General features: G+C 44.5%; 9 protein-coding genes across 9 annotated transcripts; 4 read left to right on the top strand and 5 right to left on the bottom strand.

Annotated features, from left to right (window-relative positions):
• Positions 1–2,137: 2,137 nt before the first annotated feature.
• BDB00DRAFT_21555 (uncharacterized protein) lies at positions 2,138–3,048 on the top strand. The gene is made up of 2 exons (XM_053116498.1): positions 2,138–2,798; positions 2,875–3,048. Exons 1-2 carry the CDS (start codon positions 2,294–2,296, stop codon positions 2,889–2,891), a joined length of 522 nt encoding a protein of 173 aa, XP_052983518.1. The 5' UTR covers positions 2,138–2,293; the 3' UTR covers positions 2,892–3,048.
• Positions 3,049–4,767: 1,719 nt separating this feature from the next.
• On the bottom strand, positions 4,768–6,217 carry BDB00DRAFT_757099 (Alg9-like mannosyltransferase family-domain-containing protein; the record flags this gene model as incomplete). The annotated part of the gene is made up of 2 exons (XM_053118960.1): positions 4,768–5,005; positions 5,133–6,217. 2 exons carry the CDS (start codon positions 6,215–6,217, stop codon positions 4,768–4,770), a joined length of 1,323 nt encoding a protein of 440 aa, XP_052983517.1.
• An 873-nt stretch (positions 6,218–7,090) lies between these two features.
• BDB00DRAFT_805679 (uncharacterized protein) lies at positions 7,091–10,397 on the top strand. Its single transcript, XM_053122206.1, has 2 exons — positions 7,091–7,898; positions 8,049–10,397. The coding sequence occupies exons 1-2, from the start codon at positions 7,222–7,224 to the stop codon at positions 10,270–10,272; spliced, it is 2,901 nt and encodes a 966-aa protein (XP_052983516.1). The 5' UTR covers positions 7,091–7,221; the 3' UTR covers positions 10,273–10,397.
• Positions 10,398–10,848: 451 nt separating this feature from the next.
• BDB00DRAFT_21503 (Bromodomain-containing protein) lies at positions 10,849–14,129 on the bottom strand. The gene is made up of 9 exons (XM_053116494.1): positions 13,665–14,129; positions 13,094–13,472; positions 12,899–12,979; positions 12,750–12,821; positions 12,571–12,659; positions 12,220–12,495; positions 11,879–12,127; positions 11,720–11,811; positions 10,849–11,659 (listed from the first exon to the last, which is right to left on the bottom strand). Exons 1-9 carry the CDS (start codon positions 14,064–14,066, stop codon positions 11,200–11,202), a joined length of 2,100 nt encoding a protein of 699 aa, XP_052983515.1. The 5' UTR covers positions 14,067–14,129; the 3' UTR covers positions 10,849–11,199.
• A 120-nt stretch (positions 14,130–14,249) lies between these two features.
• BDB00DRAFT_805674 (serine-threonine protein kinase 19-domain-containing protein) lies at positions 14,250–15,546 on the top strand. Its single transcript, XM_053122205.1, has 4 exons — positions 14,250–14,632; positions 14,715–14,907; positions 14,987–15,243; positions 15,324–15,546. Exons 1-4 carry the CDS (start codon positions 14,276–14,278, stop codon positions 15,414–15,416), a joined length of 900 nt encoding a protein of 299 aa, XP_052983514.1. The 5' UTR covers positions 14,250–14,275; the 3' UTR covers positions 15,417–15,546.
• BDB00DRAFT_805672 (putative methyltransferase-domain-containing protein) lies at positions 15,547–16,469 on the bottom strand. Its single transcript, XM_053122204.1, has one exon. It carries the CDS (start codon positions 16,427–16,429, stop codon positions 15,662–15,664), a length of 768 nt encoding a protein of 255 aa, XP_052983513.1. The 5' UTR covers positions 16,430–16,469; the 3' UTR covers positions 15,547–15,661.
• A 532-nt stretch (positions 16,470–17,001) lies between these two features.
• BDB00DRAFT_784967 (RED-like protein N-terminal region-domain-containing protein) lies at positions 17,002–18,782 on the top strand (the record flags this gene model as incomplete). The annotated part of the gene is made up of 3 exons (XM_053120507.1): positions 17,002–17,015; positions 17,088–17,198; positions 17,321–18,782. 3 exons carry the CDS (start codon positions 17,002–17,004, stop codon positions 18,780–18,782), a joined length of 1,587 nt encoding a protein of 528 aa, XP_052983512.1.
• Positions 18,783–18,906: 124 nt separating this feature from the next.
• Positions 18,907–20,585, bottom strand: BDB00DRAFT_757131 (kinase-like domain-containing protein; the record flags this gene model as incomplete). Its single annotated transcript, XM_053118962.1, has 7 exons — positions 18,907–19,127; positions 19,252–19,368; positions 19,490–19,606; positions 19,691–19,769; positions 19,859–19,934; positions 20,025–20,176; positions 20,253–20,585. Coding segments are annotated over 7 exons (1,095 nt in total), but the record flags the coding sequence as incomplete, so codon positions are not given.
• Positions 20,166–24,765, bottom strand: BDB00DRAFT_21415 (uncharacterized protein). Its single transcript, XM_053116491.1, has 4 exons — positions 24,644–24,765; positions 22,165–24,384; positions 20,253–21,840; positions 20,166–20,176 (listed from the first exon to the last, which is right to left on the bottom strand). The coding sequence occupies exons 2-3, from the start codon at positions 24,370–24,372 to the stop codon at positions 20,587–20,589; spliced, it is 3,462 nt and encodes a 1,153-aa protein (XP_052983510.1). The 5' UTR covers positions 24,373–24,384; positions 24,644–24,765; the 3' UTR covers positions 20,166–20,176; positions 20,253–20,586.
• Positions 24,766–27,034: the final 2,269 nt, after the last annotated feature.

Raw genomic sequence — 27,034 nt, 5'->3', positions numbered from 1 at the left:
GGGAGTTGGGGGGGGGGGCTGTGGGTGCGGTGCCCCACCACATACACACACCACACGGATTTCCCTCACATAGTACAGCATGCGTTCCCTATTTCTGCAGTGCTGCTGTTTGGATGGAAGGAGAACGGGTGCGTTACACAGACACATTTCCTCCGGCTTCAGAAGCGAGACTGGCTCTCTCTCTCTCTCTCCCTCCCTGTAACTGTGAACTGTGTGCGTGATCTGCGATACAGTTGCGAGCTGTGCAGAGAATGTTCCAATATGGGTGTAGTAGGTAGGTTGTGCTGTTGTTTCGGCATAACCCCCTCCCCCCTCACCCTAAACCTTATTGCTTTAAAGTGATCAGCCTTCTCTGCAAAGTCAAAAACCATCTTTTCTCCCAATCTCAGCTTATCGCGCTGAATACAATGCGTTGTATAGTACAGATGCTGGCTACTACACATCTGGAACTGGCCTCCGACCTGTTCAATATGTTGAGCTGGCTCTTCATCAATAACCGATGTAGGTGCGTTTCCAGACAAGCTTTATCGTGGACTATATGCATCTACACCTATCTGACATAGATGAAGGAAAGGAGGCATAGCAAATGAAGAAAAAACAAATGTGTTCACCTTTATCCACCAAAGAACCTATACAAATGCGCGTCCGTACATATATAAGATTTGGTGAGACATTTCTAGAAGGAAGCAATTATCAACTCAAATCTGCTACCGAAATTAAGCCATTTTTTCATGCTCCTGCTATCAATTCGTGTGGAAGCACCTTTTCGTTTCTTCAGTACACTCGTTGATAACATTCCATCGAAAAAGCGTACCTCACGCCAAGTAAAACGGGGTACGGTATCACATTACACGCCTTATTTTCAAAGGCTGTTATTACTTTACACGCACAAGAGTAGTACCGACGGCAGAGTCCACTGTAAGGAGTCAGGGTAAAGCTGTTATAACCAGCTACCGATTCTATGAGGGCACCATGTCCGAACAAAAGCCGCTGATAAGTAGAGATTATGCCCCCGCAAAAAAAAGTTCATACTGGCAGCAGATCAGATCTCGTCAAACTTGCTAAGGAGATGAAGGACTCGTTGGGCAAGACAGTTGCAGAATCTATCGACAATCCTTAAGGTCACAGTATAGCAGATGTCTTGATTGGAGGTGTTGGTTAATTCCGCTTTCCCTTTTACTATATATTTAGTTGAATCGAGTGAAAGACAGAGAGTTGTCGCGTCTGGGTGCATATGTATAGAAAAACTTACGTGCGATTCCAAGCTGTAGTTATGACACTGGTGATTGCATATAGTATCAAAGTGTATGCTGCACCTGTTGTAAGAGCTAAGAATATTCTTTTTTTACAGTTATTGGGAAAAAAACGGTTACGGAGTTGTATGAGGGCTTCATTTTGCTCTTGAAAACCAGGCCTTTGAGTGAGAGCCAAAGGCTCCAAGAAATATCGATCCGTGAAGTCACCACACCCTTAAATCTCCAATGCTACTGTAGAATTACTACCACGACACCTATTATACTTGCGCGCACGCGTACATCCAAACTATAGAAAGGAGAGATCAGGCGCAAAAAATGAATATCTTTCTGTATGAAGCGTTAATGCAAAGTAGTAATGACGCTTATAATGCGAAAGTGAACCTGTCCTGCTGGGGACCTGCTGTGAACAAGACACAACATGTATGCGAGGATGCGAGAGGCATTAGTACAATCACCATCACAAATGATTCTAGAATTGAAAACCGCAACATGCACGCAGAAAAATCGTAAGCTTGGAAAACCAGCACGAAAATAAGAGGCTACCATGTGTAAGTGATGTCAATGAGAGTTATTTTGGTATGAGGCAGGTTGCCACGGCTCGCGTTTAGGGAGTAGCTCCGCATTTTGTTATGTCGACAAGCGGATTCTTGACGCTCGATTTAATCCGTCATGGCAACTTTTGTCATGTCTTCGAGTAGCAGCTTATGGTTCAACAGATCATGACCGAACCAGCAGTGCTTTTTGCCGAATGGTTACACGTTTTTATTTCATGCCGAATGTTTAGACCCAGTTTGAGATAAGAGATGTTACTGGCAGGCGTTTAAACATATAGATCGGCAGTAAATTTAACCGAGGCTTTCTCAGCTGCAAACGTTGATTTTCGACAACTCAACATTTTGATACGCACTATGTTGGTACTCCAAAACCCAATATGATAATATCAGGTTATCAATAAGGTATCAATATAATGATACTACCTATTTTCTGCAGTGCATCAGCACAAGCGCACCACCTTCATCAACAACACCAGCACATCAATGTCATCGATTATTATACCAGCGTCTGCCAACCCATCGCATGCAGCAATCATGGATCTAGTCAAAGGAAGTTTTCTAACTGAGCCCGTTGAAGGCATCACTGAAACGCATTTCCTTGACAAAGAACACGTATTGCAGACTGTCGCCGTCTATTTACCAGATGGTGCGGTTAATCAGAATCAATTGGCCGAATGGATGGTCAAAGATGGGTCCTGGGGTGGAACCAAACGCAAAAGAATACAGCATGGAAGAGTCAGTGGTCGCATGTACCATTTAGTACAAGAAGCATACCGCGATTACAGTTGGGCCGATCTGCTTAATGTGCATCAATTTCGGCGACACGTGAGACTAACGAATGGCACCATCTTTAACATTGGATACATCAGACGCAGCAGCACTCGAGACACGTCCTGTGCAATATTAAAATCCATGGAATTGCAAGCAATCAAATTGACGCGAAAGCTACTTTGCGAAAAAGTCTATGGCTCACTCTTCCAGAACAACAGTAAGTAACTTGAGGCCCATATATGCGAAACCATTAGCATAATGTATGAAATTGAATTATAATCCAAATGTTACAGTTTACTTGGGATATTAAATATTAACAACTAAAGTTGTTACATTTACATACAACACCTCAGCATCATCGGATCTGCAGTCGCGCGACCATACGGACAATCGTAAATGGCTTGCGTCTGTCCCAAGATGCTCAGGAAACACACAAGATATGTTCGCTACAATCAACGATTCCTGTCGGAGAGTACGACTTGTTACGATCGACTTCACCGGGTTCTGTACGAACACCGACCACTATGCCATTTTTTCCGCATCAACAAAACCGTCATCGAAATTGTTGTCAATCTTGGGCACAAAGTGGAGGTATTTTACACGGCACCAAATCCTAAAAGACGATCAGATATTGTCAAATTTCAACTGTCGAAAAGCTTGCATAAATCGCTCACAATAAAAAGAAAACCATGAATTATAATGAGAAGCACTCAACGAAATTTCGGAAACGAATCTCTTGATATGAGGTAATGAAATAAAAACAGAATGTGGGCCTTCAACGTGACTTTTACTCTATAACTACCCAAGAGATAAGACCAAACGATTTCTGTAGAGACAAAAATTCCAGCCTTTTGTTGTTCGAGTCGATGATCATTGAATGGTCGAGATTTAAATAAGCACGAAAAAAACTTTATTCTGATTCAAGGTGGGCAAGTGGTATTTGTGCAACCATATTTGAGAAATTGGACTGACCGAAATGAAAAGAGTTTGTCTGACAACTGAAAGTGTATTTGTTCCTCGCAAAAAAGTGTATTCTCAAACGCAAAACCCTGTGAATGTAATCTGATCATAATTGTTTGTAATTGATTTTTCGAACAAGCATATTTGTAAAAGAGGACAAAAAAATTCGCTCAAGTGACAAGTGAATGTTCCACAAGCGACAAGTTGGGATAGAAACACTGTACTTCTTGTGACCTAACAGTAGAACCAAAAGGTCCTATGACACCATGCCTATAAAAAAAAAGAAGGTTGCATGACAATTAAACTTTGATCGTTTGTGCTCCCGCTTGGATGGATTCTTTATCACACAACCTAAAATGTAAAGTAAAATACATATGGGCTCTCAGATGAAACAAACAGCGCGTGCTTGTTTGTACAGCTGTTTAGTACCAGCATGATCGTCTTCCTTTCATTACTAGTTACACACCGTGCTTATATAAATGCTGATATATTTCTCCATAGCAGCAAGTTTCAGTCACCCAGTAGTTTTTTTTGAGCCACTGTTGTAGCACAAAATGTGTTTTGTGTTTGCTATCGATGCCCAGTTGTTGAGTAAAAAGATAAACATATTGTAGTACACGGTCATCATCAATAATAGGAGAAACAGGGAGGGGAAGCGGTAAGAGAAGGATGTGTGAAATGCCACAATCGACGGTATAGCTCACTACAATAGTGATAGGGTAATTAAATGCGTGACACTCGTCTTGCTGCATTTGGGCTGGTCTATTGTCTCTGATATGAATCTCATTGCAGCCAGATCATCGCCACATGTACAGTAGACGAAGCGTATATAACAGCAACATTGATACATTAATCTTAGCATATTCAGGAACATGATGAAGAGGGAGTGAGGTGGGGGGAGAGCTGTCATTTATTCCCATTTTTAGCAAAGTGCAAATCATTTAACAAATTTACATGTAGAAAATAGTATGTTACGTAAATGAGAGAAAGAGATAGGAGACTCTGTGCGATGTTTATTGGGGTTCAGATTGCACCCCAGTAAGATCCTTTTCGCCTCAGATCAGTTTTATTTTTTTTTTGTTGGGGATGGAGGGCAGGTTAAGAAGGTGAAAGCGTGAAAGGGAAGGAGGATCAATATGCGTGTAGATGATACAATTTATTTGCGAATAATAAAACACAGAAATAGAAGCACAGGGAAAAAAACATGTCGTGGTCATTCACCAATTCTAGGGGTTACATGGGAGTATCTCGGATAGCTTGCCTGATTTCTCCAAATGCAGTATTTCATCCGATCCGCCAATAGTTTGGCCATCCACAAGAAGATTTGGAAATGTCCGACGACCCGTCAAGTCGATCAACGATTGCTTCAGCGCCAGCCCGTCGCGACGTTGATCCACCTCGATTACAAGGTAGCTACCTTTACACACTCGGTTCAAGACTTGTTTGGCGCGTCTGCAATAAGGGCTGTGCAAGAGGATGGAATGTATTGTCAGTAGGTTAGAAACGAGACTCATTGTATTTTTAGCTTTTTAACAACAGCAATAATAAGGAGGAAAATAGGGTTTAATCATGTGTCTCTGCGAACATTTACCAATAAGTCTTGCTGTAAAGTACCACTCGATGTTTGCGTAACGTGTGTTGAATCCAGGTTGTTTGGGGATTCATCAGTTTCAAGGTATACAGTTTGGGTTGAATGACGATGTCGACTGGCAAAAGGCCCCATGGATCATTGATGGAATGCTTGAGGTTGTCGAGATAGACCTTTGGCGCTTTGAGTTTGACAGCTTCGAGACCCCATGTCTGATCCACGAGTTGGAATTGCTTGTGGTGGAATGCAGGGTCACTGGTGATGAGATACGTGTACTCCGCTTCAATGTAATCGTCTGGCGTGATGTGAGATTCGTTTTTGTGGTAGGACCATTGCGGATGAGCAACTTGGCCGAAACGCGAAGCACCCGACATAGCAGTAGGCACATCCATATGAACTGAAACTGGTGTAGAATCGGCTGCAGCAATCTGATGGAGTCGACGTAATGCATGGCCACCAGGATAGTTGTGCATCGAGACGTATAGCATCAATAACGAGCATCCGAGCGACGCCAACATGCCTCCAGCAGCCAGTGTGGCAATCATGAATTTAGATGACCGTGTTCGGGCCACGGATAATGCATTGCCGACCAATGATGCTGCCGCTGCGGTAAAAATTGGGAGTACATAGATGATGAACCGCCATTCCTTATGCGGGACACACGAGAACAGACCAATATAGATCAACGAGGGTATCATGATGCGGCGAACGCGTGCATCACGGATAAACGCAATCCAGGCCAGCGGATAGGATATCAAGAGCAGTCGAGGAAGGAACGATACAAAGTAGACATAGAATGGCAATGTGCCCCATTCTGAACTCTTGTTCAAGATGACGTTAAAGTAAAAGACCGCACCTTCGGGCCACAAGAGTGATATGCCACCATCGTCATTTGTGCGTTGCCAAAAATAAGAATCGACGGAGACGGTCAGCGCCAGGCTTACGAGAGCGCTAGCCAAGCCATGTACGACCATAAACTTGAATGGCAAGGTGCGATAAACGAGCCATTCGAGAGCAACGATAATGACGAGCAGAATGCCGGCTTCAAAGCGAAAGATGATACCGGCGATGACCAGGTCATGGATCATATCGCCTAATTCAGCAAGGCGTCTTGAGGTGGCTGTCAAGCTTTCCAGCCAGTGCCCAAGGCCACTCAGAACCAGGGGTAATGCAAGTGTGTTTGGCAGCGTGCGGCTCGACCAAAATATAAAGTGAAACTGGCAGCATGTCAGAAGGACAAACACGACCGAAGCAGGATAGCCAAAAAGCCGTTTGATCGCGCCTTGGATGCGTAGCAGGGCCAAGGCCACAAGGGCACCAAGAAGAAGACGCACAATGATCTGCTCGGTAATGCCGTCGTCAATGTGTATGTTTGCCACCTCTAGTAGCGAGACAATGGCGCGAGCAATGCAACCGAGAATTATGGAGCCGACAAAAGAACGCGGGACGACGCCTGGGAACTGGAGATGGTCGTAGGCGGCAATGTTTCGTCCATGGTGAATGACATCGTGGGCTGCCTGGATGTTAAAGCTCTCTTCGACCTTTGTGTATGGGCAGGAAAGGCAATAGAGGGCAATAAACAGGAACACGAGGAGTTTCGTAGACATGTAAGCACCGGTGGAGGGAAGCCAAGCGAAGAAGAAGAAAAAAAGCAGCTAATTTTATGAGGCAGCAGCCTCGTGCTTATTGCATTGGAGCCATCATTCGCTTTGATTACAGTAAATGAATACTAAGGTGTTGTAGCCATTAACAATAGCATACCTCTCCCCACCCCCCCTCCTCCTCCCTCCCCCAAAAATCCCCTCTTGTCGTAGCACTGTCTTTTTTTTTTTCTTTTTTCGCCCTCTTCCTCTCTCACTCCCTTCCTTATTCTTCTTGTTATTAACTAGCACACAGCATCCTTTTTGCGAGAGGAGGTGTGTGTATTCCTTTCTCTCTCTCCACTTCTTTCTCCTCTCTCCTCTCTCTCTCTCTCTCTCTCTTTCCTCTCTTTCCTCTCTTTCTTCTCTTCTCTCTCAACCTCCTCGACCACCACCACCACCACCACTAGCGTCAACGTCCAACGTCAATCTCAATCGCAACTCAAGCAGCAATGAAAGATGTCGGAATCAAGTTTGTCGAGATCGTCCCTGCCGACACAATACTGGAGTTTATGGGGCAGGCCAAGTCGCCCAGTACGGTCAATAATGTTGCTGACGACGACGACAGCCAGAAGGAGCCTGACAGTATCATGCTCAAAGGGGAGGCGCTGTTCACGCTGACCCGACCGCTGAAAATCCGCGGAATGAATGTCAAGTTTAAAGGTGCGTCTCAGACCAACTTCCGTGGCAGTGACATGCAGGCGCCACTGCTTCCAAAACTCAAACAGACCTTGTTTGGAAAGACAACACTACCTGCGGGCGAGCATGTCATTCCGTTCTTACTCGAGGTGCCCAACATATATCCAGCATCGCTGGCCATCAAGCGCGCCAGTGTCTCGTACAAGGTCGAGCTGTCGATTGCGATGGGGTTGCAGAAAAAGTCTATCACGGCGGAGCACCCCATCGAAATCCGACGGCATCTGTTGCGTTGTAAGGAGATGGCCCCGCTGGTCGAGACGCAGATCATTGAGCATACGGTGCCTGCCAAGTTCCACTACGAAATCGACGCACCCCAGATCGTAAGCCTTGAACAGGGCAGCATTCCGTTTTCAATCAAATACTTGTGCTTCGCGTCTCAGAAGCCCGTGCGAAACATTCGAACCCAGTTGAAGCAGATTGAACTGTACAGGTACGTGTACCACAGCACTCGCTTCCTCTTGTTGTGTCTTGTCGTATGACAAAATTAATGAAAGTTCTTTCCTCCTCCTTCCCCCCCCCAACCATCACCACAACCCCACGACGACGACGACGACGACGACGACGACGACGACGACGACAGTAGTGCGGATGGGAAGATGGCCAACCCATATCGCAAAATCCAAAACATCGCAGACACATTGATCATGTCCGGTCGCTCGCACAAAAAGTACATCAAACGCACAGTGCCAGCATTACTGCACAGCGTCGACAACTCGCAAGAGAAATCAACCTGGAAACGTCCGCTTATCCTCCGCCATAAACTGCAGAAACTCATTTCCCCGGCGCTCGAGTCCCCGCTCATAACGATCTGCCACGAGTTGGAGATCACCTTTCAATTCGAGCACCAGTTTGAAAACATCAAGGCCGTAGTGCCCATCGTCATTGCCTCCATCCCTCCACAGGACAAGCATCCGTTGCTGCAACTCACAAACGGTATGCCAAATTACCACTTTGAGCAAGATCAGTCGCGGCTCCACGACTCGTTCATCTCGGTTGTCATTGAAGAGCCTGTTCACGTTGAAGAGGTCGACCCTATTGACGATGCCGAAAGCCTGCAAACAGGAGCTCAATACAGCATACTTGGTGAGCCGCGGCTACCGGTGACGTCCTCCAGCATCAACTTGCTCAAACTATCCGTCGACGATCAGTCGCAGCATCTACAGAACAACCAACGTCGCAAACAGGACTCTATCGGCAGATCTATTCGTAAATTCGCCTCCGCTAATGAGCTGAGTAGTCTCTCTCGCCAGAGCGACGATGACGATGAAGACGATGATCCAATGCATTTGCCACTCGAGCGACCACGCACAACCACACCTATTGTACAGCGTCGTCGTGCAGCGCAGCATCGACAGCCGTGGTTACAGCCAATTGACGTGGATTTGGCAAATGGATTAAAAAAACCGATGCGACGCGACCAGCAACAGAAGCAACAGAAGCAACAACAACAACAGCAGCAGCATCGTCGTCAACAACAAGAAAATTTAACAACTGTAGATCTCAATTTGATGCGGAGTAAAGCTCGACTTCAACAAGTCCAACGAAACAGTAGGCGTACCGCCACTGCTGCTGTTGCTGCATCGGGATCAGCAGCAGCAGCAGCAGCACCCTCTTCCACAAAAGACCGAGCACCATCAAGAATGAACAGCAAAAACGTGACTCCTGAGGATAGCGGCTCAACAGGATCCGATAATACTTCACAGTCCAGCAGATTTGCGCCGAGCCAGGATTCATCCACAACGGATCGAAGCGACGACGACAGTTACACGCTCAAATCACGCCCACCTTCTTTCGTACTTTGCGCAGCGCCTGGTCTTCCAGCAGAAACTGCATTACGACCACAGAATGCAGTGCAAGCATCATTAGTGGAAGAGCAATTCTGTCCCGATGAGGTGCTAGATCGCAGTAGCAACAACACAATGTCTCCAACCATTGCTACCATTGCATCATCCACGCTATTATCGCCGAGGACGAGTTATGCTTTGCAACGAAGTCGCGGTAGCAACAACGGCATTCCATTGTCCACCGCAACCATGTCTGGTGGGTATCGAGCATCCTCTACTCACACACGGGAATCGTCCACGCTGGACGCACACGACGAAGTTTTACGACGCATTGCCTGTACACAAAATCGACAGAAGCCAGAGAAACTTAATTTCGCTGCACTCCAGCCTCAGCCTCCTCCTCCAATGTCGCCCTTGCCACCCTTGCCACCATTACCTTATCAACCACCTCCGTCTCGACCTTCAACAGATACCATTAGAAATAACCCTCAAGACACCACCACCACCACCACCACCAACATCACCAGCAAAAACAACAATACGAAAAAACAACATCTCGAAGAAGACAAGCAAAATCCATACGTCTATCTCGAACTACCTCCATTACCAACAGTCACCAACAATTCTCCTGCAAACCATCTATCATCCACTACTACAGCAGCCCCTTCTCCTTCTCATCATCAGCATCATAGACAACAACAACAACAACAACAACAACCTCCCGCAGCAACAGCATCTGTAGCACCACCCCCACCTACAATTCCATTACCTAGCGCCCCTCCACCTGTAGTGCCTCCTGCTCGCGTAGCCAATCGACCAAGACCAGCGCACCCACAGTCGTCGGAAAGAATGGCTCGACGGATGACCAAATTGTATGTTGAAGATAGCGACGATGAAGTACTCGACCCATCACCTCCCGTATCAGCACAAGGTCAACCGGTTGTTGCAGAGAGTGCTCCGTTATTACCACGACTTTCTCTTGGCACAACGTTTGGTTTCTCACTGAACATTGAAAATTAGTCTTAATTTTTCTTATCTGATTCATGTTTTCGACCCCATTCACAACATACACACACATTCACATTCACACTCACACGCACGCACATACAAACACACACACACACACACACACACACACACACACAAAACAAATAACATTAGCATCTTTTTCTTTTCACGTTGTCACGATTCTCTCTTTTCTGGTTTTTGTTGTTTCAATAATGTATAAAATAGTGCTAATCATGGTGCACGAAAAGAGATTTTTTTTGATATGAATGGGGTGGGGGGAGGGGTGTTAGGTTGGATTAGTAATGTGGAAGATCGCTTATTCTGGCGATCCGATTTCCCTGTGCATATATTTTGTTTAACAATACGACATTAAATTGCGAAAATCCTCAAGCGCTGCTTTGGCCAATAAGTGCACACTCTCCTGCTGTCGTCCATGATTACACATCAATAGGTGCCACCAGTTAGTATATAGTGTAACACATAGTGGCAATGCTAAGCCCCCTTTGATGACAAATGACATTGTATGGTGTCATCACCCAACGTCGTCATTTCTGTATATATGATCTGTTACTGCTATAATATGAATTTTCACAGACTAAATGCTCCTAGTACTTATCATTAGAGAGGGCGGGATAGAAACAGTATAATTATTTGTGGATTGCTTACCAAACCAAACCTATGATCATAGTATTCATCTTTTTTTTATTGTTACTATTACTATTATTACCAGTTATGGATAATCATGGCTTTTTGTGTGTGTGTGTGCGCGATTGTTATGATGTTGTAGGAATGTGTGTTTGTGTCGGACGGGTTAGGCGAAATATAAAAAGCGCAGGTTAGAATAAAGATATAATCTCAAAGACAGTAAAACAAAAAAAGATAAAGATGAGATCACGTCGAGAGTTTAGACACAAGGGCGGGTCCGTAAAATGCTTAGTTTTACTCCACATCCATGTCTTGTTCACCCTCCTCATCCCTCTCTTGAGCACCATCAAGTTGAGATCGACAACGGAGAGCACGGTTCAGCAATGAAGCCTTAACCTCAGCCACGGTTTTGTCAGGGCGTCGCTTCATAAAACCAGGCCGTGGGATGTGTCGATAATCCACAGTTTCCCGATGCCATCTGAGAAGATCTCGCCAATCCTGATCCACACTCAATTGCTTTTCAAACGCATTGAATGTCAACTTGTGCTTGCTAATGTCTATGGTCGTTGCATTCTGAACAACAAAAAAAAAACAGATAGAAAGTGTACCGCCACACCAGCGAAAAAAAAAACATTGGGGTGTCAACTCAAATAAAATACCTTGAAAGCCCAATGTTTTCCTAGTACTCACCAGTTCGGCTTCTCTTCGTTGTCGATCAAGTTTCTTTTGACGCGTCGTCCGCTCTTGCCACTCCCTAATAAACGGTCTTAATGGGACGGAAATCACGTATACCATTATAGCCCATTATACATACTTTTGAGCTCTTTCTTCTTCCTGTAATCGACGCATTTCCAATTGTTTCGCTGTTCGTTGTTTTTCTTCATTCGCTCTCAATTGATCCTTTCGCTAATGTACATGATGGATAATTAGGCGAGATAAAGGATGCATCTTTGAACCCTGGGATATTATTTACCTCTTGTTCCCGTAATCTGTTTTCGTTGCTGATTTTGTCTAACAATGAGTCAAAGTCCAACATTCGAGCAGGTGGTGGTGGTGGTGATACTGGTGTTGTTTGTTGCTGTGACGCCTGCTTTGGATGCTTTCCTGCGGGATGTTTTCCAGGAGGATGTTTTGCGGCAGGATGCTTGCTGGCAGGATGCTTTCCAGCAGGATGTTTTCCAGCAGGGTACTTGTCGGCAGGGTATTTGGATGCTTCATTAGACTGTTCATGATAAAAAAAACACAAGAACACATGGGGTAAGTACATTGTGTCTGTGTGTATCATTGGCAGTTAATTGTCTTGTGAACGCTTACCTCTCGTTTACGAGCGTCTGGTATTGATATTACGCGATTGTTATCATCGGACGGTCGTCGTTGAGTGGATAGATAAGAGGGAGGGTGTGCTGATGCTGATGAATGTTTAGTTGTGGCGGCGGCGGGTTTGGTGGCGGATAATGCAAGTGATTTGGGTTGAGATGAGGATGATGGTGGGGGTTCTTTTGAAATGGCTAATGGTCTCGTATGCGATGATAATGCTGGTGTTGATGAAAATGCAAGTGATGATGAGGATGAGGGTGTGTGAGGCGAGACCTGGAAATCGATAAAGTACGGTTAGACCTTGCTGATTGCTACTATGTGTAAAACCAAGAATAAAATATATCTAACCTGCTCCTCGTTTTGTTTTCCAACGTCATTAGACTCAGTGATGTCTTTGTTGGTATGTGAAAGTTTGATTCGAAGTAAGTTGGGTGGATCTACCAAGAAGTACTTCATGCATAAGAACCTCTTTCTTAACATTATACAAGACTGCCATCATGCGACAAACAATATACATGACAACATACCACTTTTCTTCTTGTTGCTACTGTCATCCCGGCTGTCAAGATGATCAGAGGTCCTCTTTTGGCTCACAGCAGCTGATTGTTTCACAGGATTTTCTGATTAATCGCAATGATAAAAAAAACAACGTATGCAAGACCATATAACAACATACCATCTTCTTCCTTGACCTTCTCTGGTAATTTAGCCACATGCTTCGACTTTGTTGAGGAAGATGACTTCTTTGAATTTTTGGCTGATGATAATAATAATAATAATCGAACAACAAGCTGCGTTAGCACGTACTTGGAAAAATAGCCACACACACACACATGGTTGTTTCAATGAGTCGTCTAGACTACACACACACCTTTAGAAGATGAAGACGAGTGTTCCTTTGCCCAGTATGTGTCAAAAACTTTTTCGAGTGTCTTTCCTTGATTGTAGACAGGGTGCTGAGGATTATTATAGGTGTAGCAGTTTTGAAACATTAAGCGAACGTCTGCTGCGAATTCTTCTTCATTGGCGTACTGATATTCGTCAAGGTTCGTTTGGATTTTAGAGAGATCCATGGGCTTTTTGATGATATCGTAATAATCGGTTGCTCCCCATGCGACCGCGTCCACAGGATTTATAAACAGCCAATTATAATTTCCGTGTTTCTTTCTCTTCATTTCTTTGAGTGCACCCTCACAACGTTTTTGCTGATCCTCAGGCATTATTTCGGTGGGTTCTACACCAGGATATGTCTGTTCCCCCCCAATTTGCACAGTGATAGTATTTAGTGTGTGAACAATATAGTTCATGTTTAGTAATTCTGGTCAAAAAGAGAATAAAAAAGCAAATTGTGCCAATGAGGCACACGATGCTTCTTTTCCTTCCTTTTCCGGACCACACACCGCACACATAGCTGACAGTGGAGGGAGAGAGGAAAAACTTACTGTAGATGGTCGCTTTTCCAGCAAATCATTGAATGCTGCCTCCATCTTTCGACCTTCCACAGCAACTGGATCGGCTGGATTGTTGTACTTGTGGCAATTGTCAAAGATTAATCGTATATCGTCGACAAACGCGTCAACTGACTCGTATTCATCGTTATCGAGCTTTTTTTGCACGGTGCTGAGATCCATAGGATGCTTGACAATGTTAAAGTAATCGGGACAATTCAAAGCGACAGGATCAACAGGAATGCGAAAAGCAAGCGAGTGTCGACTTTTGAACAATTTAGAAAGGACTTGGGTGCAAAAGCGTTTGCTTGCAGGAGACATTGTTGGCCGTGTGTTGTCTGTCTCCATGCTTTGAGGTGATGGTGGTAAAAAATCAGAAGTGTTCAATGCCAACATTGAAGGTTTTTTTTTCCCTCGCCTCGGTCCTTTGAAATATGATTCAGAGAGAGGGAAAAGAGTTTCAGCAGATAGTGAGTATTTGAGAAGACCACGTCATCAATTTTGTTGCTGAGTATGAAATCTTTCTCTCTCTATAATTAAAGGATATGCTGCGCACTGGTGTAATAACTTTCTTTCTCTCTTTCTTCGTTAATTTTGTGTAACCTATGGATCGAGCGAGTAGAAAACGAGGCAGAGAACAGTATGCTGCGGTAGTTAACCAAATATCTGATATACCTGACGTTTATGGCGTCAAAAGACGAGCTTCGGAAAAGAAATTGCGTTGTAACAACGCTGCCAGTACAACTCCTGATCGTCTTGAAGAAAATGAGGACGATGAGTTTGGCGATTTGGATCTATTCGACATTTCGGACACTGTGGTTACTGCGCAATATCTTATCGACAAATTGTCTCTGACGGACAAAGCAAAGCGTACAGACGTGGCTGCAAAACTTCCGCGTATATGCTTCCTTCATCAGATTTACAGTATTCTTCCGGATAATACAGCGGTGGATCGAGAGTTGGTAAAGCTTAAGAACAGGGCGAGTGTTATAATAATGTCGATATACACTTCAAGCTCACATACGCAAAAAAAAATGCTTTTAGAAAGAAGCAATCGATACAGGATCCTGGAGAAAGTTTCATATCGTAGGATCATTGGAAGACGAGTTTGCAATCATGAAAACGACTGATTATGTTGCGACAATTGACGATGCAAAGCGCGAATATATCGCTGAAGAAGAAAGCAGAGGAGACAACAAGAAGCCAGAAAGAATTGTTGTCACTGCAGATCTGTTTGGTATGCTGCTGTACGCCTTTTTTTTTACACTTCACTCGGTGTAGTTACTAAATAGTAGTTTTCTTCCTTTCTGCGTCAGATCGGTTCAAGAGATTCGTTCTGGATAAAAGACATAACGATGTGGCTGTATCGCAAAAGTCAGAAGAATTTACATTCAACGATAAAGAGGTTTCATGTTTGGTCAAGCATGGGTTGATGCTCCCACACATTCAAAAGACGGATACGTATTGGTTTGCCATTCGACGTCAAGGCATGTTCATGTCGCATTATCTGAAAGGAAGAACTGAGATTCTACGGATACTGAAAAAGCGGCCGACGCATGATATTCTTGAAAAGGTATGTTATCAGATGGATTTAGGTATCTCGCTCTGAAATCTAGTTCACTATGTATTAATGAACCTTGATAAACTACTTAGCAACTGGCAGCCAAAAAGCTACGATCTATTTTTCGGCATGAATTTATATTGCACGATCTTGTCGGCAGTGGGCGAGCGGAGAGGTATATATAGAGGGAGAAGCAGTAATAGCTAAGACACAATACTAAACGCGGGTCTTGTTTAACGATGCATGGTGTATACAGATATAAGACGACAATGGGCGATTTGATTCGAATAACAAAAAAAGGTGAACGAATGCAATGATAACAATATTAAATGTACAGAAATCGGAAGATTGAGGTAAGTTACATTGATTTGTAGGAAGAGGGACAAGGGACAGAAGGATTAGGAGAGAGAAAGGAGGACGGCATGATGAGTTACTTGCTTCGTTTCTTTTTAAGTTTCCAAATCTCAATATCCTCATTTCCTATTACTTCTGTACGTAGTTGCTTGCTGGGAACCATTCGAGGATCAAAACCAAACTCTTTCGCTTTTTCGACAAACGCGTTCACGACAATATCGTCTCTATGCTCGAGCGCGACAAGGATTGTTGTAGTTGGTGATGCGAGATTCCAGCAGGACTGGAGAAGAGGCGGTAACACTTCGGTGCAATATATGCAATCGGCGGCAAGGATATAGTTGTATGGCGGGTCTACTGTGGTGCATTTTTCGGGATCAGCGCTATATTGGAGCCAATCCAGAGATTTAACGCCCACGCGAGGATTTTGGAGCGTCATGGTCGAGTCATGTGTTGACTGTTCGAGTAACTGATACCACCAGTCCTTGATATGACGTTCGTTTCGTTGTTTGTTGACCTGGAGGACGTGTTCGACGACGGATGGGAGATCAGTCATGACGGTATCGAAACCTAGAGCAGCCATGGTCAGACCGCCCAGACCGCATCCGCTGCCGAGTTCGATGCATTTTTTGGTGTTTTGTAGTTCGAGTTTGCCGTCGACCATGGTCCATGAAGGACGTTTGATCGTGTCCATTAAATAAAATGCGAGCACTTTGGCGCTGTCCCATACCGTTGTACCATGGTTTCCTGTATTGTTGAGTTGACATAGATCGAGGGATAGCGATGGGCAGAGAGTCATGGAGAAGGTTGCGAGGCTTTTGGTATCTCGCAGTTCCTGTTCGTCCATAGTTTTTTTGGGGTGGTAAAAATAAATAGAAGCAAGAAAGGAAGCAGGAGAAAATCAACTTTTGCAGAAAAAAAAACCTTTGCCTTATTTCAGTGGCTTTTAAACTCAGCTCGAAAAGTCGGGGGATGATGACAATGGTTCCATGGTGCCATTCACCGCAGGAAGTAGTCATGCATCCAGTAGCAGCGTGTCAATACAAAACATCATTTCACTAATCCATCTTCTATCTTGGATTGTGTAAAGGAGGGCATATCCAAAGTTATTACTCATTGTCGACATTGACGCAAGCAAGAATTTTTTGGGGCGATTGTTGCGTTTCCTTCTTCTTTAAGCGGCTGCCAGGATTTGAGACAGTATATTGGTCGCTTTGTGTTTTTAGATAGCCAAAGTAAAGAGCTCCATGTTCTTACACTATGGCTATATTAAAATACAGGTACTTAGTTTTAGTATAATATAGTGTCCCACACAACCTCGTTTATTTGAAGGGTCACCCTCTTTCCCGCCCAAATTTTATCGGGCTGCTGGAGCTCGAACAGCCAAACGCATTATCTTTTTCTTTTCACTCTTATAATATGGCCGACTCAGGGTAAGATATTTATTTAATTGAAATCACATCGTCATAGATCCAGCTGAAATTTACTTTAGATCTGCTTATTAGATTGAGCCAAGACGATTTTCGAAAGCTTCTACAAACCCCACGACAACCACCCGCCTCTTCTGACGCAGAATCAGAGACACCTCGCTTCAAGGCACCTGCACCCAAAGCACCGTAAGTTTCCAACTGCATCTCATCCTTGCTTTCTTGTCATTGTAATCAATTATTATATTGGCGTGGCGATTCTAAACATGGACTCTGTATGTGCTTCAAATATCCAAACCTACTTTAAACAGACGAAACACAGGTGCAGTATTTGCCACACCTCAATCCATTCGTAAAAAACGACCACGACAAACTCCTGCCACAACACCATCCAACTACCGCGATCGTGCAGCTGAACGACGTAACAATGAACAACAAGAAGAGGTATCGACAGAAGAACTCTTACAAAAGACGACACGAGAACAAGACGAAACCTTAGACGCCAAACAATTATACGAACAATCAAAATACCTTGGTGGCGACGTCGACCATACGCATCTTGTCAAAGGCTTGGATTATAGCTTGTTAGAAAAAGTCAGGACCGATCTTGGCAGTAAACTCGCTGACGCCAAAGGTGAAGCGGCTCTTGACGACGCATTAGATCGGCTCGGTCAAGAAGGCTCAAGGCTAATAGTTGATGACGACGACGGCGAAAACCACGATGAAGATGTTGAGCGCGTAGCAGTTCGCTCTGTCATGGCGAAGAATCTGGTTCACTTGGTAACAGCGTCAAAACAACAAGCGAACGAATTATTTATGCCAGGACGCATGGCTTTTGTATTTGAGTTGGCGGATGAAGTTGGGCATTATGCAGATGCTTTTGCACTGCCAACGACTGTGATTCGAAGCAAAGCCGATGTGGTACGAAAACGAACGGATTTGCAGGCAGAAACAGAGCTGGTTATCAATAAAATCTCGCAAATCATGCGGCCACAACCAGCAGTACCAGCCAAGTCCGAATCAGTTAAAAAGGAAGAGAAGAAACCAGAGCAAGTACGTGGCCCACCGCCGGTTATTGACTCTGACGATGATATTTTCCCGGATGCTGGAACGGACTACGTGCTTGACGAGGAAACGATGGAAAAGGAAAGCAGTAAAGACAAGCAGGCAGCTACTGTACGGAATTATTTTGGCAATGACAAGCAGGCAGATGAGGAAGAAGAAGAAGAAGAAAAAGAAGGCGACCAGATGCGGGAAGTATCAGAGCTACTGTCACAAGTGAAGAAGGGTGATTCTGAGCAACAGCAACAGCTGGAGGATAAGGAACAACAGCCAGTCAAGCGTCGAAAATTCGAGGAGGAGGAAGATGCCGATGCCATGGATATCGACATGTATGGTCTCGGTACTAGCGCATTACCTACCTCATTTGAAGATCGACAACGCACGGTTGCCTATGACTCTGACGAGGAAGACCAAGAAGAGCGCGGTGGCAGCGGCAGCGGAGCAGCATCGACATCGCTAGTAGATCAAGGCACACATCGTAACAAGAAGGCACAGCTTACACGATGGGACTTTGACAATGAAGAACAGTGGCAGAAGTACAAGGATTCGGTGGAAATTCATCCGAAAAGCGCATTCCAGTATGGTGTCAAGCTTGGGGATGGACGGAAGCGTAACCGAGAACAGAGACGAGGCATGTCTGACAAACAAAAACTTAATCGAGACTATCAAATGGTCAAAAACATCATGGACAAAAAATACGGTACAAAATAAAGGGAACACGTTGTGTGTTTTTACGTGTAGAATGGCACATCATTATTGTTTGTTTGCTATTTGTCACTTGTTGTTATGTATTATTTATTATTCTTTATATATAACGACACGACCATCGTTGCCATCATCGAGCTTGCCTTTTCGCTGATGATGACCGGACTATCCACGCATGCTTGAATGCTTCTTCTGGTTTCAACCGTCGTTCTGGATCCCATCGCAGACATCGGTTGACAAAGTCAATGAAGTTCTCATCCGAAGACTTCAACGCCTGTCCCAACGTTTTTGTCCCCGGCCTTCGTTTCCGTCCTTTGGAATTGGGCGATATCCTTGGGTTTCCGGTAGAATCTGGTGAGATAGAGAAAGAGAAAGAGAGAGAGAGAGAGAGAGAGAGAGAGAGAGAGTATGCATCATGTGAGTCTACCATCTTGTGTACTCCTGTCCCTCAATTCTTACACAAACAAAACTTTACCAAAAAAAAACTTTTTCCGTGAGCTTTTGTCTATCAATTGTTTGTCTGGTATGCCTTGGATCTCCATTATACAAGCCAGTTGTTCCTGTTCATTCTCTCCTGGGAATAGGGGGCATCCTGAATAAACAGAGTAGTTCAGTAAGCACATGTTGTTGGTTATCAGTTCTTCATTTCTTTCAGAGTGAGAAGAGGTGGGGGAGGGGGCTTTGTTTATATCCTCTTTTTGTTTACTACTAACCTGTGTACAATTCCGCCAATATGCATCCAATGCTCCACATATCAATCGCCATGCTGTACTCCATGCCCAGAATTACTTCTGGTGATCGATAAAATCGGCTTTGGATGTAGGTATAAACTAAGATGTGCGTGGCATTCTCCCTCTGATTAATAAATGATACAAACAGCCTCCCATTTTCTGACGATATATACTTCTCCTTACCTTTCTCGTTCTCGAGACATGAGCTGCCAAAATCAATGACCTTGATCGAGCTCTTTGTTGGATGTTTCAGAAGTATGTTCTAACGTATTTTTGTCAAAGTTTAGATGCATTCGGTGATGGTGTGAGCGAACATGAGGTGGTCTGCTGCTGTAAAATAAATGTGCATACCTCTGGTTTCAAGTCGCAATGAATAAGTTTGTGTTTGTGCAGCAATACAAGGGAGTTGAGTAATTGAATAGTGAATCTAGATATATGCAAAAAAAGAACCCCGTCAGTTTTTGTGCCTCGTGTTACAGAATCATACATGGCGTTGCATGAATTCTTCTCTCCTTACCGACGAATCAATCCCATACTGAATCCTTGGAAGTCATTGCTCTTGATAAAGTCGTACAAATTTATGCTTAAGCATTCAAATGCAATGCATAAATGGCTGCGGAAATAGAAGTTATCCAACATTCGTACATTGTTATGCTTGTCCTCAGGGTCCTGTACGAGATGCAGCAGTAAAGAATTGAGTTAGTTGCTATAATGTAGGTAGTGACAACACCTAATGCTAGGTTACCCATTGTACGAGATCCTTGAGGATCTTGACTTCAACAAGTGCTTGTGCATGGAAGCGCTTCTTATTGCGGATGATCTTGACCGCCACCATTTGTCCGGTTTTGTGATCGAAGCATTTCAGAACCTGGCCAAAGGACCCTTTGCCGAGCAGCTCCAAAACTTCGTAACGATAACCAAGATGGTCGCGAAGAACAATGTGATAGTCGCCTCTGTCATCGTCATAGCCATGATTACACGTTGGGTGGTCGTGCGTTGCTTGGCGCTTCTTTGCATGGTTACCAACGAAAAAGATTTGCGAGTACTCGAGAATTTCCTTCTTTTCGTATGGCGATAAGCTAGGCTGATAAAGTTTCAATGCAGCTAAAAGTTACATAGCGGGGTGGGATAAGCATGCATAGAATCAAACAATCTCTTTCACACACACGCATATCTAGGCATTCGTTTTTACCTTGTGGGCTCAGAGCAACGCGTATCCCCTTTTCCCGTTCACGGATGTATTTCGAATGCTCAGAAGATGGGGAAGAGCTATGCCAATTCTGCCCAGATACAACATTGGCCATTTCTTCCTTTGCACTGGCAGTGGTGCTTGTACTCGTGCTGCCTCCACGCAATACCGTGACCTCAGAACTAGGTTCATGATGCGGCTTTGACTTCTTTTCCCGCTCGACTAGCGAGCCCCACGCTGTGCTCGTACTGTTGGTTGGATGATTGCTTTCATCAACGAGTCCTTGTAACCGTTCGTGCAGTAACGTGGGTTTTCGACGTGGGATCGTGTGGTATGTTGAGCCATCAGATGCTGCTACCGTTGACGGTTTGTTTCCTTTGATAGATTCTGGTGGGCTAATCAGTCCGTGCGCTGACACGAGGTTCAAAGCCGGGGCGTGCGATTTGTGTTGTTTCTCCTTGCCCAAGTGATCGTGTAAAATGTCATTGACAATAGAATGCTTCCTACCTCCAATAGCCGATGACTTTGTTGTTGCTGAAGTTGTTGCTGATGAAGACAACGTGCTCAGCTTTCGTTGGCGCGTGATGCCGTTTTCGGACGTCGTGGTGGATGGCACCTTGTGTGGCCGACTGCTACTACTACTACGCTTTGGTGTTTTTGTTGAAGCCGTAGTCCGTATGGATGAACTTGCTGACGGTTTAGTGCTGCTACTGTTGCTCCCGCTATAACGTGCGCTCGTACTGCTGGATACAACCATCGAGCCGGAATAAACGGTCGTTGTTGGTCCAACCTTGGCTGCGCCCGTCATTGTCAAGTCGTTGTTCTTTTTGAGTTTGACATTGTTGCTGGTAGTGTTATTGCTGCAGTTTAATAATAAAGGTCGCTCTCTTTCTGAACCAGACAATTCGTCTTCGCTTGCTGTGCTGCTGCAGTTGGTGTTGCTGTCTTGGTAACGCGACTGTCGTGAGGTGCGCGAGGAAATGGGTAACGGAATGCGTGTCGGCGTTCTTGCTGCTGAGCGAGTCAGGTGCTTTGCTGCTGTTTCTTTTGGATTGTCAGGAACCGCCAGACCGAGCGGCTCCATTTTCATGGGTGGCAATGCCAATGGAGCCATTGAAGGCGATGCTAAGCTCCCTGAGAATGTCTACAAAGAAGGTGAGAGAGTGGTAAAAATGAAGAAAGAGAAAGAAGAGAGCGTTATGCATTAGAATGACAAAAAGTGCATTTCGATATTATATTTTAGTTTGGCCCTTTTTCGTTCCCTGTCACCGCCTCCCTTTTGTTTATGTCTCTTTATTTTTCACCAGCATCACTGCACATACGCATACATCCACTCTTCTTTCCGCCTTACTGTTTCAAGCCCGTCGCAGAAATAAGGAAGACAGAAGAATATAGCGTTCCCTTCTTTCCTTTCTTTCTTTCTTTCTTCTTTCCTCGTTTCTCTCTTCCCTTCACTTTCTTTTCTTACCTTTCCTCTCTTTCGTCCAGAGACAGCCTTTGTGGTCATGGATTGGGTCTCGTGAGGCCGGGGTGCAGCGCCATTACTTCTACGCTTCGTCCTGTTAGCGCGTTCCTGTGCAACCTTTCGCGCAGAGTCATGGCTGGTACTGCTGCTGGCCGTCATGGAGACCACTCGCGCCCGCAGCGGGGGATATTTCTTCTTGGATGGCTCCCATCGATGTTCCTCCTCGTCATCCAATAACGAGGCGCTCATCATCTTCTCATCTTCCAAAAGAGGATCAAAATCCGCAAGATGATCCCCCACACTCCTCCTATTCGCGCCAGTGCCGGCTGAAAGCATACTAATAGTCCGAGTTCGCGCCGATCGACTGGCCACGTGCTCACCACCATTGCTACCATCACCGCTGGCAGCACCGTCAAAGCTGCGCAATGTATGAGTGCTCTTGGTTTTTCGCTGTCGTACGGGATTACTGCCGGATCCAGTCCTTTCATCATCGCCATCATGATCAGCAAACCCAATCTTTTTGTGAATGTTAGAAGTGCTTTTGCGTAAGGTGCTTGATGAACGGGATGGAGGCGACATGATGATAGATTGTACACGTTTGTTCTCGAGGACAGTGGTAGAAGAAGAAGGGGGTTTCGTGAGCGATCGCCGTCCTGTCAAACTGGTCTTGCTGGTAGTACTGCTGCTGCTGCTACTGTTGTCGGCCTTCAGTTCGCTTTCAATCCACTTGAGAGTGTCCTGATCCTTGTCCACAGTGGAAAGTGTACGTATCCGCCTGCTGCTGGGAGAACTGGATGGTGCAGGAAAACTGGCTCTGGGAAAAGTCCCAGAAGCGTTTGATGATCGTGGAGTGGGGAGTCGAGTCGGTGTCTTCGGTGATTCAGAGGATCGCTTGGCGCTGCTGCTGTTGTTGTTTGCAGCACGATCTTTCATCAGTTCGCTCACATTCAGTTCAGAGGGTCGTCTTGCTCGTCTCTCCTTGGCTTCGGCTACTGAGCGAAGGTTGGATTGAGAAGGTGAAAGTACCGGCTGTGTTGACCGCATCGTAATTTCGTCTGACGACGACGGCGATCCAGTCAACAAGTCCAACTGTTCTGCTCGCTGGTGGTGTAGGTGTTGCTGTTGATGATGCTGTAGTGCCGATTGGTGCTGTTGCTGCAGCTGTTGTTGCTTGTTTTGTTTTGTGGATAAAAGAGGATCAAACTGAAGAATCAGTTGTTGAGATTTGTCAAAATCGTTACTGCCGGCCATCTCGAACTTGTTGCGAATACTGCTGACGTAGGACGCAGTAGGGGAAGTTACAACTTTCTTCTCCTTCTTTGCTGCTGCTACTGTCGCCGCTGCTTCTCCTGCTCCTGAGCTATGTGTAGTAACAGAACATCTTGGCTCGACGGCTCCTGGTGAGTGTGGTGGATACGAATCGTCCAACAAGGATGCACCCGTTGAAAAACTCAAATTGGCATCCGATTGTGTCAATCGACCATCGTCCTCGTCGTTCATGTCGTCCTCGTCGTTGTCAACGTCATCACCTAGGAGATCAGCAAAGTGGCTGCTGTTGTCATGGCCCATATTATGACTAATTTTTGTAGGCGAATAAACTAAGCTCCCACTACTGCTATCGGACCGACCATGGCTCACGAGCGCTTCTGAAGACTTTTGCAATCGATAGTTAGCGAGGCGTTGTGCCGATGCTGCAATCAAATCCTCCAAATCTTCTAGACTGGCGTCACGCAAGTCAATTTTGTCAGCATGCTGCTGCTGCTGCCTGCCGCTGTTACTGCTCCCACGCTTAAAAGATGTTGATGATAGTGCTGATTGGCGCTTGTCATTCATTCCTATAACTTCAGATCCGTTTGCACTCATTCTTTCTCCTCTTCCTCTACTACTAGAGCGGAATAAGGTGCTGCTGTAATTATTATTATGACTATCGTCGTAAATGGATGATGATGTTGCACTTGGGGTAGTCGAGGATCTGCGTGAATCGACGTCGTCCAATAGCCGGCGATCATGTTGGTCTGACATTCTTAAATCGATTCGGCGCTTACTATGATTCGTCGCATCCGTGATCTGCTGCTCCATATCCTGCAGCTGACGCATTCGTTCGGCCTGACGCTTTTGCCACCGTTCGTTTGTAGATGAGGATGAGGTTGTGGTTGATGAGCTGAGTGATGGTTTGGGTATATTTTCGCATGTGGAATGAATTGATGACATGGGCTGATATCTCTAAATAGTAGCGTTAATAGAACGCGAGAGGTGAGCATAGGAGGACCCCATGGTTGTGGGTGTCGTAGTTAATATTGATTATATATTACGAGATAAGAAAAAAATGAGTCGTTACTTTTGCTTCTATCTCTTGCTGCGTGCAAAGAGAGGTATATCCTGTTTGTTCAACAAAAAACAGAAATAACTGCAACATGTTAGTGATTCGCTTTGGGTGGCGACAACTTAGTTAATGATTTCATTCCCGTTTTTAACACCTTACCTGAAAGGAAAGGGGGAAGGGGTGTGCGTGCGTGCGCGTGTTCGTTCGTGCGTGAGGATTCAAACCAAAACAATAAAACCAATGTTATGCAGGATGTTGAATTCAATCGGCGAAATCAACTTGCATTACTTCTTTTTGAAGAGGGTCGGCAGTTTCGTTGTGCAGAAAAGATTGGAGTATATAAAACGATGGTATGCGTGAAAAAAGTACAAATCGAGAATGGGTTTCAAAATAAGCAGGATTATTGTCTCCTTAAATGAATGCGAAGGTTGAGTTGGCAAAAGAAAGATTCAATGAGCGGATTGAGAACTATGTAAAGAATAATAATTAAATGATAGAGAAAGATTGTCAAAACGCTGCAGTGAATGAGCGTTATAATTCAGTGTGTGTGGTGGGGAAAAGAGAAAAGGGGAAGGGGTGGGAGGAGAGGGAGCAGGAATCTTCTACGCACCAGGTACAACAGTGGCAAAAAGCGTAGTCGTAGTTGTAGTTTGGCAAAGTCAGGTAGGATGGCAACAATACTGTATTTCCGCCGTCAATTATTCACTTTTTAAATTTCAATTGGTCACTTTTTTGAGCCTCAATTGGTCACTTTTCTGAAGATCACTTGGTCACTTTTCAGAACTTCAATTGGTCACTTTTTTTTAGCCTCAATTGGTCACTTACAGTGCCTCCAGTGTCAATTGACGCTTTTTAAGATTAGCTCGCGCTTTTGAACATCCCAATTAGCGCTTTTCTTAGAATCCAATTTGCGCATTTCACTGGCCCAATTTGCGCTTTTGACCAAACCAAATCACGCTTTTTAAAAGCTCAATTAGCTCTTTTGGCGATCCCAAATGGCGTATTTAATAGATACATTCAACTTTCTTTTGCACAGGATATTGTTATTCAAGAGATGCAAACAAAATGTATTAAATGGGTTCCATTCGAAGACATTTGTCAAACATGTTCACAGAATGGCGACTCATGTCTAAAAGAGCGGGAGCTCTTGTGCTCCGGGATGCGGAAAATGACGCAACTTACTATTGCATACACTTTGTATATGAACTCGAATTAGAAGAATTCATTTGTAGATAAATACATCTGTACAAGCGCCAGTAACCAACTCAAGTAGCATAGGGTATACGTTAACTCCACTACGTAAAGCCTCCTCTCTCAAAAAATACCTAATTTCCTTCTTATAAGTAAACATAATACATGATCAGATCGAAAAGATTTACAGCTTTATGTATGATAATTTTACAAAAGAGATACTTTGAGGGAGTTGTTCATAGGTTGCTCTCATTTCGCTCCGAACAGAGAACCCAAAACAGTTTTGCAAAAATTTAAAGTCCTCTCTACTCGGATCGAGATAAAGGCGCAACGCGCCGAGAAACTTCCTTTTCTGTACATACCCCGAGGTGTTGCATGAATAACAACGCGATTGCGAATAATAGCTGATGGTGGAATATTGTTCATTTTTTGATAAAAGCAGATAGAATAGATGAAAAATAGAGGTGTATTTTTCTTTCAATCTTTTATTATTCATGAAGTGACAGTTTCCTTTTATATCGATCCGAGCGAGCCACCACGGAGGCCTTCCCATCGGAGAAGCCGTTACCAAAATTGGAGGCCTCCGAGAAGCCCTCTTTTGGAAGGAAAACGGAAAATTTATTTTCCATTACTACATTGGGGTATGGTGTTCTCTGTTCGGAGCGAAATGAGAGCAACCATAATATGCTTTCCCAACTTGGCGGTAGTAAATTCTCTTACTGATCTTTTGACACTTTTTATTCATACAATCAGTTTTACCAAACTCCAAAGCAACAGTGAACGCAACAGTCGTCTTTCAAAGAATCAAAAGACAGGTATCACTAAAGACCCATCCAGATAAACTGAACGGCATCTCTTACAGAGCAACATGACAGGCATGAGAGGATTCCTTCAGTATTGCATCGCTATGTTCGCGTTCTCATCAGACGTATACAAAAAGAAAATAAAATAAAATAAATAGTTTGGTTGGAAAAGAGACAGCCTGTGAACTTACCATGACCATTTTTGGCAATCTCTAAAAGCAATAAGAGACGCAAGAATCGCTAGTCAACGTATTGAAAAGCAAATAATCGCTGAGGACCCATCCAGAAACTGGACAGTACCAAACCCATAGCAACAAGGCAAATGTGAGTGGACTCCTTCATTATTGCAATCGATAACATGCTACACGAGTCTCACGCATGCTATCATTAGGCCCCAACACAATGAGAAACGCAAGAATCGCTAGTCAACGTATTGAAAAGCAAATAATTGCTGAGGACCCATCCAGAAACTGGACAGTACCAAACCCATAGCAACAAGGCAAATGTGAGTGGACTCCTTCATCATTGCATCGGGTAACTCACTCTGATTCGTGTT

This window comes from Zychaea mexicana (assembly GCF_025766255.1).
Source record: "Zychaea mexicana strain RSA 1403 chromosome Unknown BDB00scaffold_10, whole genome shotgun sequence".
Taxonomy (NCBI): domain Eukaryota; kingdom Fungi; phylum Mucoromycota; class Mucoromycetes; order Mucorales; family Lichtheimiaceae; genus Zychaea; species Zychaea mexicana.
The sequence above is the reverse complement of the archived record's forward strand: the minus strand, read 5'-3'. Positions and strand labels throughout refer to the sequence as shown.

What these genes read in the sequence shown, in the direction of transcription:
- BDB00DRAFT_21503 (XM_053116494.1), bottom strand. Translation starts at nt 14,066, where the DNA reads ATGTTGGCATTGAACACTTCTGATTTTTTACCACCATCACCTCAAAGC. An exon ending in CTCGTCTTCATCTTCTAAAG is followed by an intron (nt 12,980 to 13,093) that starts GTGTGTGTGTAG and finishes TATTATCATCAG; the next exon opens with CCAAAAATTCAAAGAAGTCA. An exon ending in ACAGATTACGGGAACAAGAG is followed by an intron (nt 11,812 to 11,878) that starts GTAAATAATATC and finishes CATGTACATTAG; the next exon opens with CGAAAGGATCAATTGAGAGC.
- BDB00DRAFT_805674 (XM_053122205.1), top strand. Translation starts at nt 14,276, where the DNA reads ATGGATCGAGCGAGTAGAAAACGAGGCAGAGAACAGTATGCTGCGGTA. An exon ending in TGTCACTGCAGATCTGTTTG is followed by an intron (nt 14,908 to 14,986) that starts GTATGCTGCTGT and finishes TTTCTGCGTCAG; the next exon opens with ATCGGTTCAAGAGATTCGTT. An exon ending in CGCATGATATTCTTGAAAAG is followed by an intron (nt 15,244 to 15,323) that starts GTATGTTATCAG and finishes TAAACTACTTAG; the next exon opens with CAACTGGCAGCCAAAAAGCT.
- BDB00DRAFT_21415 (XM_053116491.1), bottom strand. Translation starts at nt 24,372, where the DNA reads ATGTCATCAATTCATTCCACATGCGAAAATATACCCAAACCATCACTC. An exon ending in CTGGACGAAAGAGAGGAAAG is followed by an intron (nt 21,841 to 22,164) that starts GTAAGAAAAGAA and finishes CCTTCTTTGTAG; the next exon opens with ACATTCTCAGGGAGCTTAGC.
- BDB00DRAFT_805672 (XM_053122204.1), bottom strand. Translation starts at nt 16,429, where the DNA reads ATGGACGAACAGGAACTGCGAGATACCAAAAGCCTCGCAACCTTCTCC.
- BDB00DRAFT_805679 (XM_053122206.1), top strand. Translation starts at nt 7,222, where the DNA reads ATGAAAGATGTCGGAATCAAGTTTGTCGAGATCGTCCCTGCCGACACA. An exon ending in AAGCAGATTGAACTGTACAG is followed by an intron (nt 7,899 to 8,048) that starts GTACGTGTACCA and finishes CGACGACGACAG; the next exon opens with TAGTGCGGATGGGAAGATGG.
- BDB00DRAFT_21555 (XM_053116498.1), top strand. Translation starts at nt 2,294, where the DNA reads ATGTCATCGATTATTATACCAGCGTCTGCCAACCCATCGCATGCAGCA.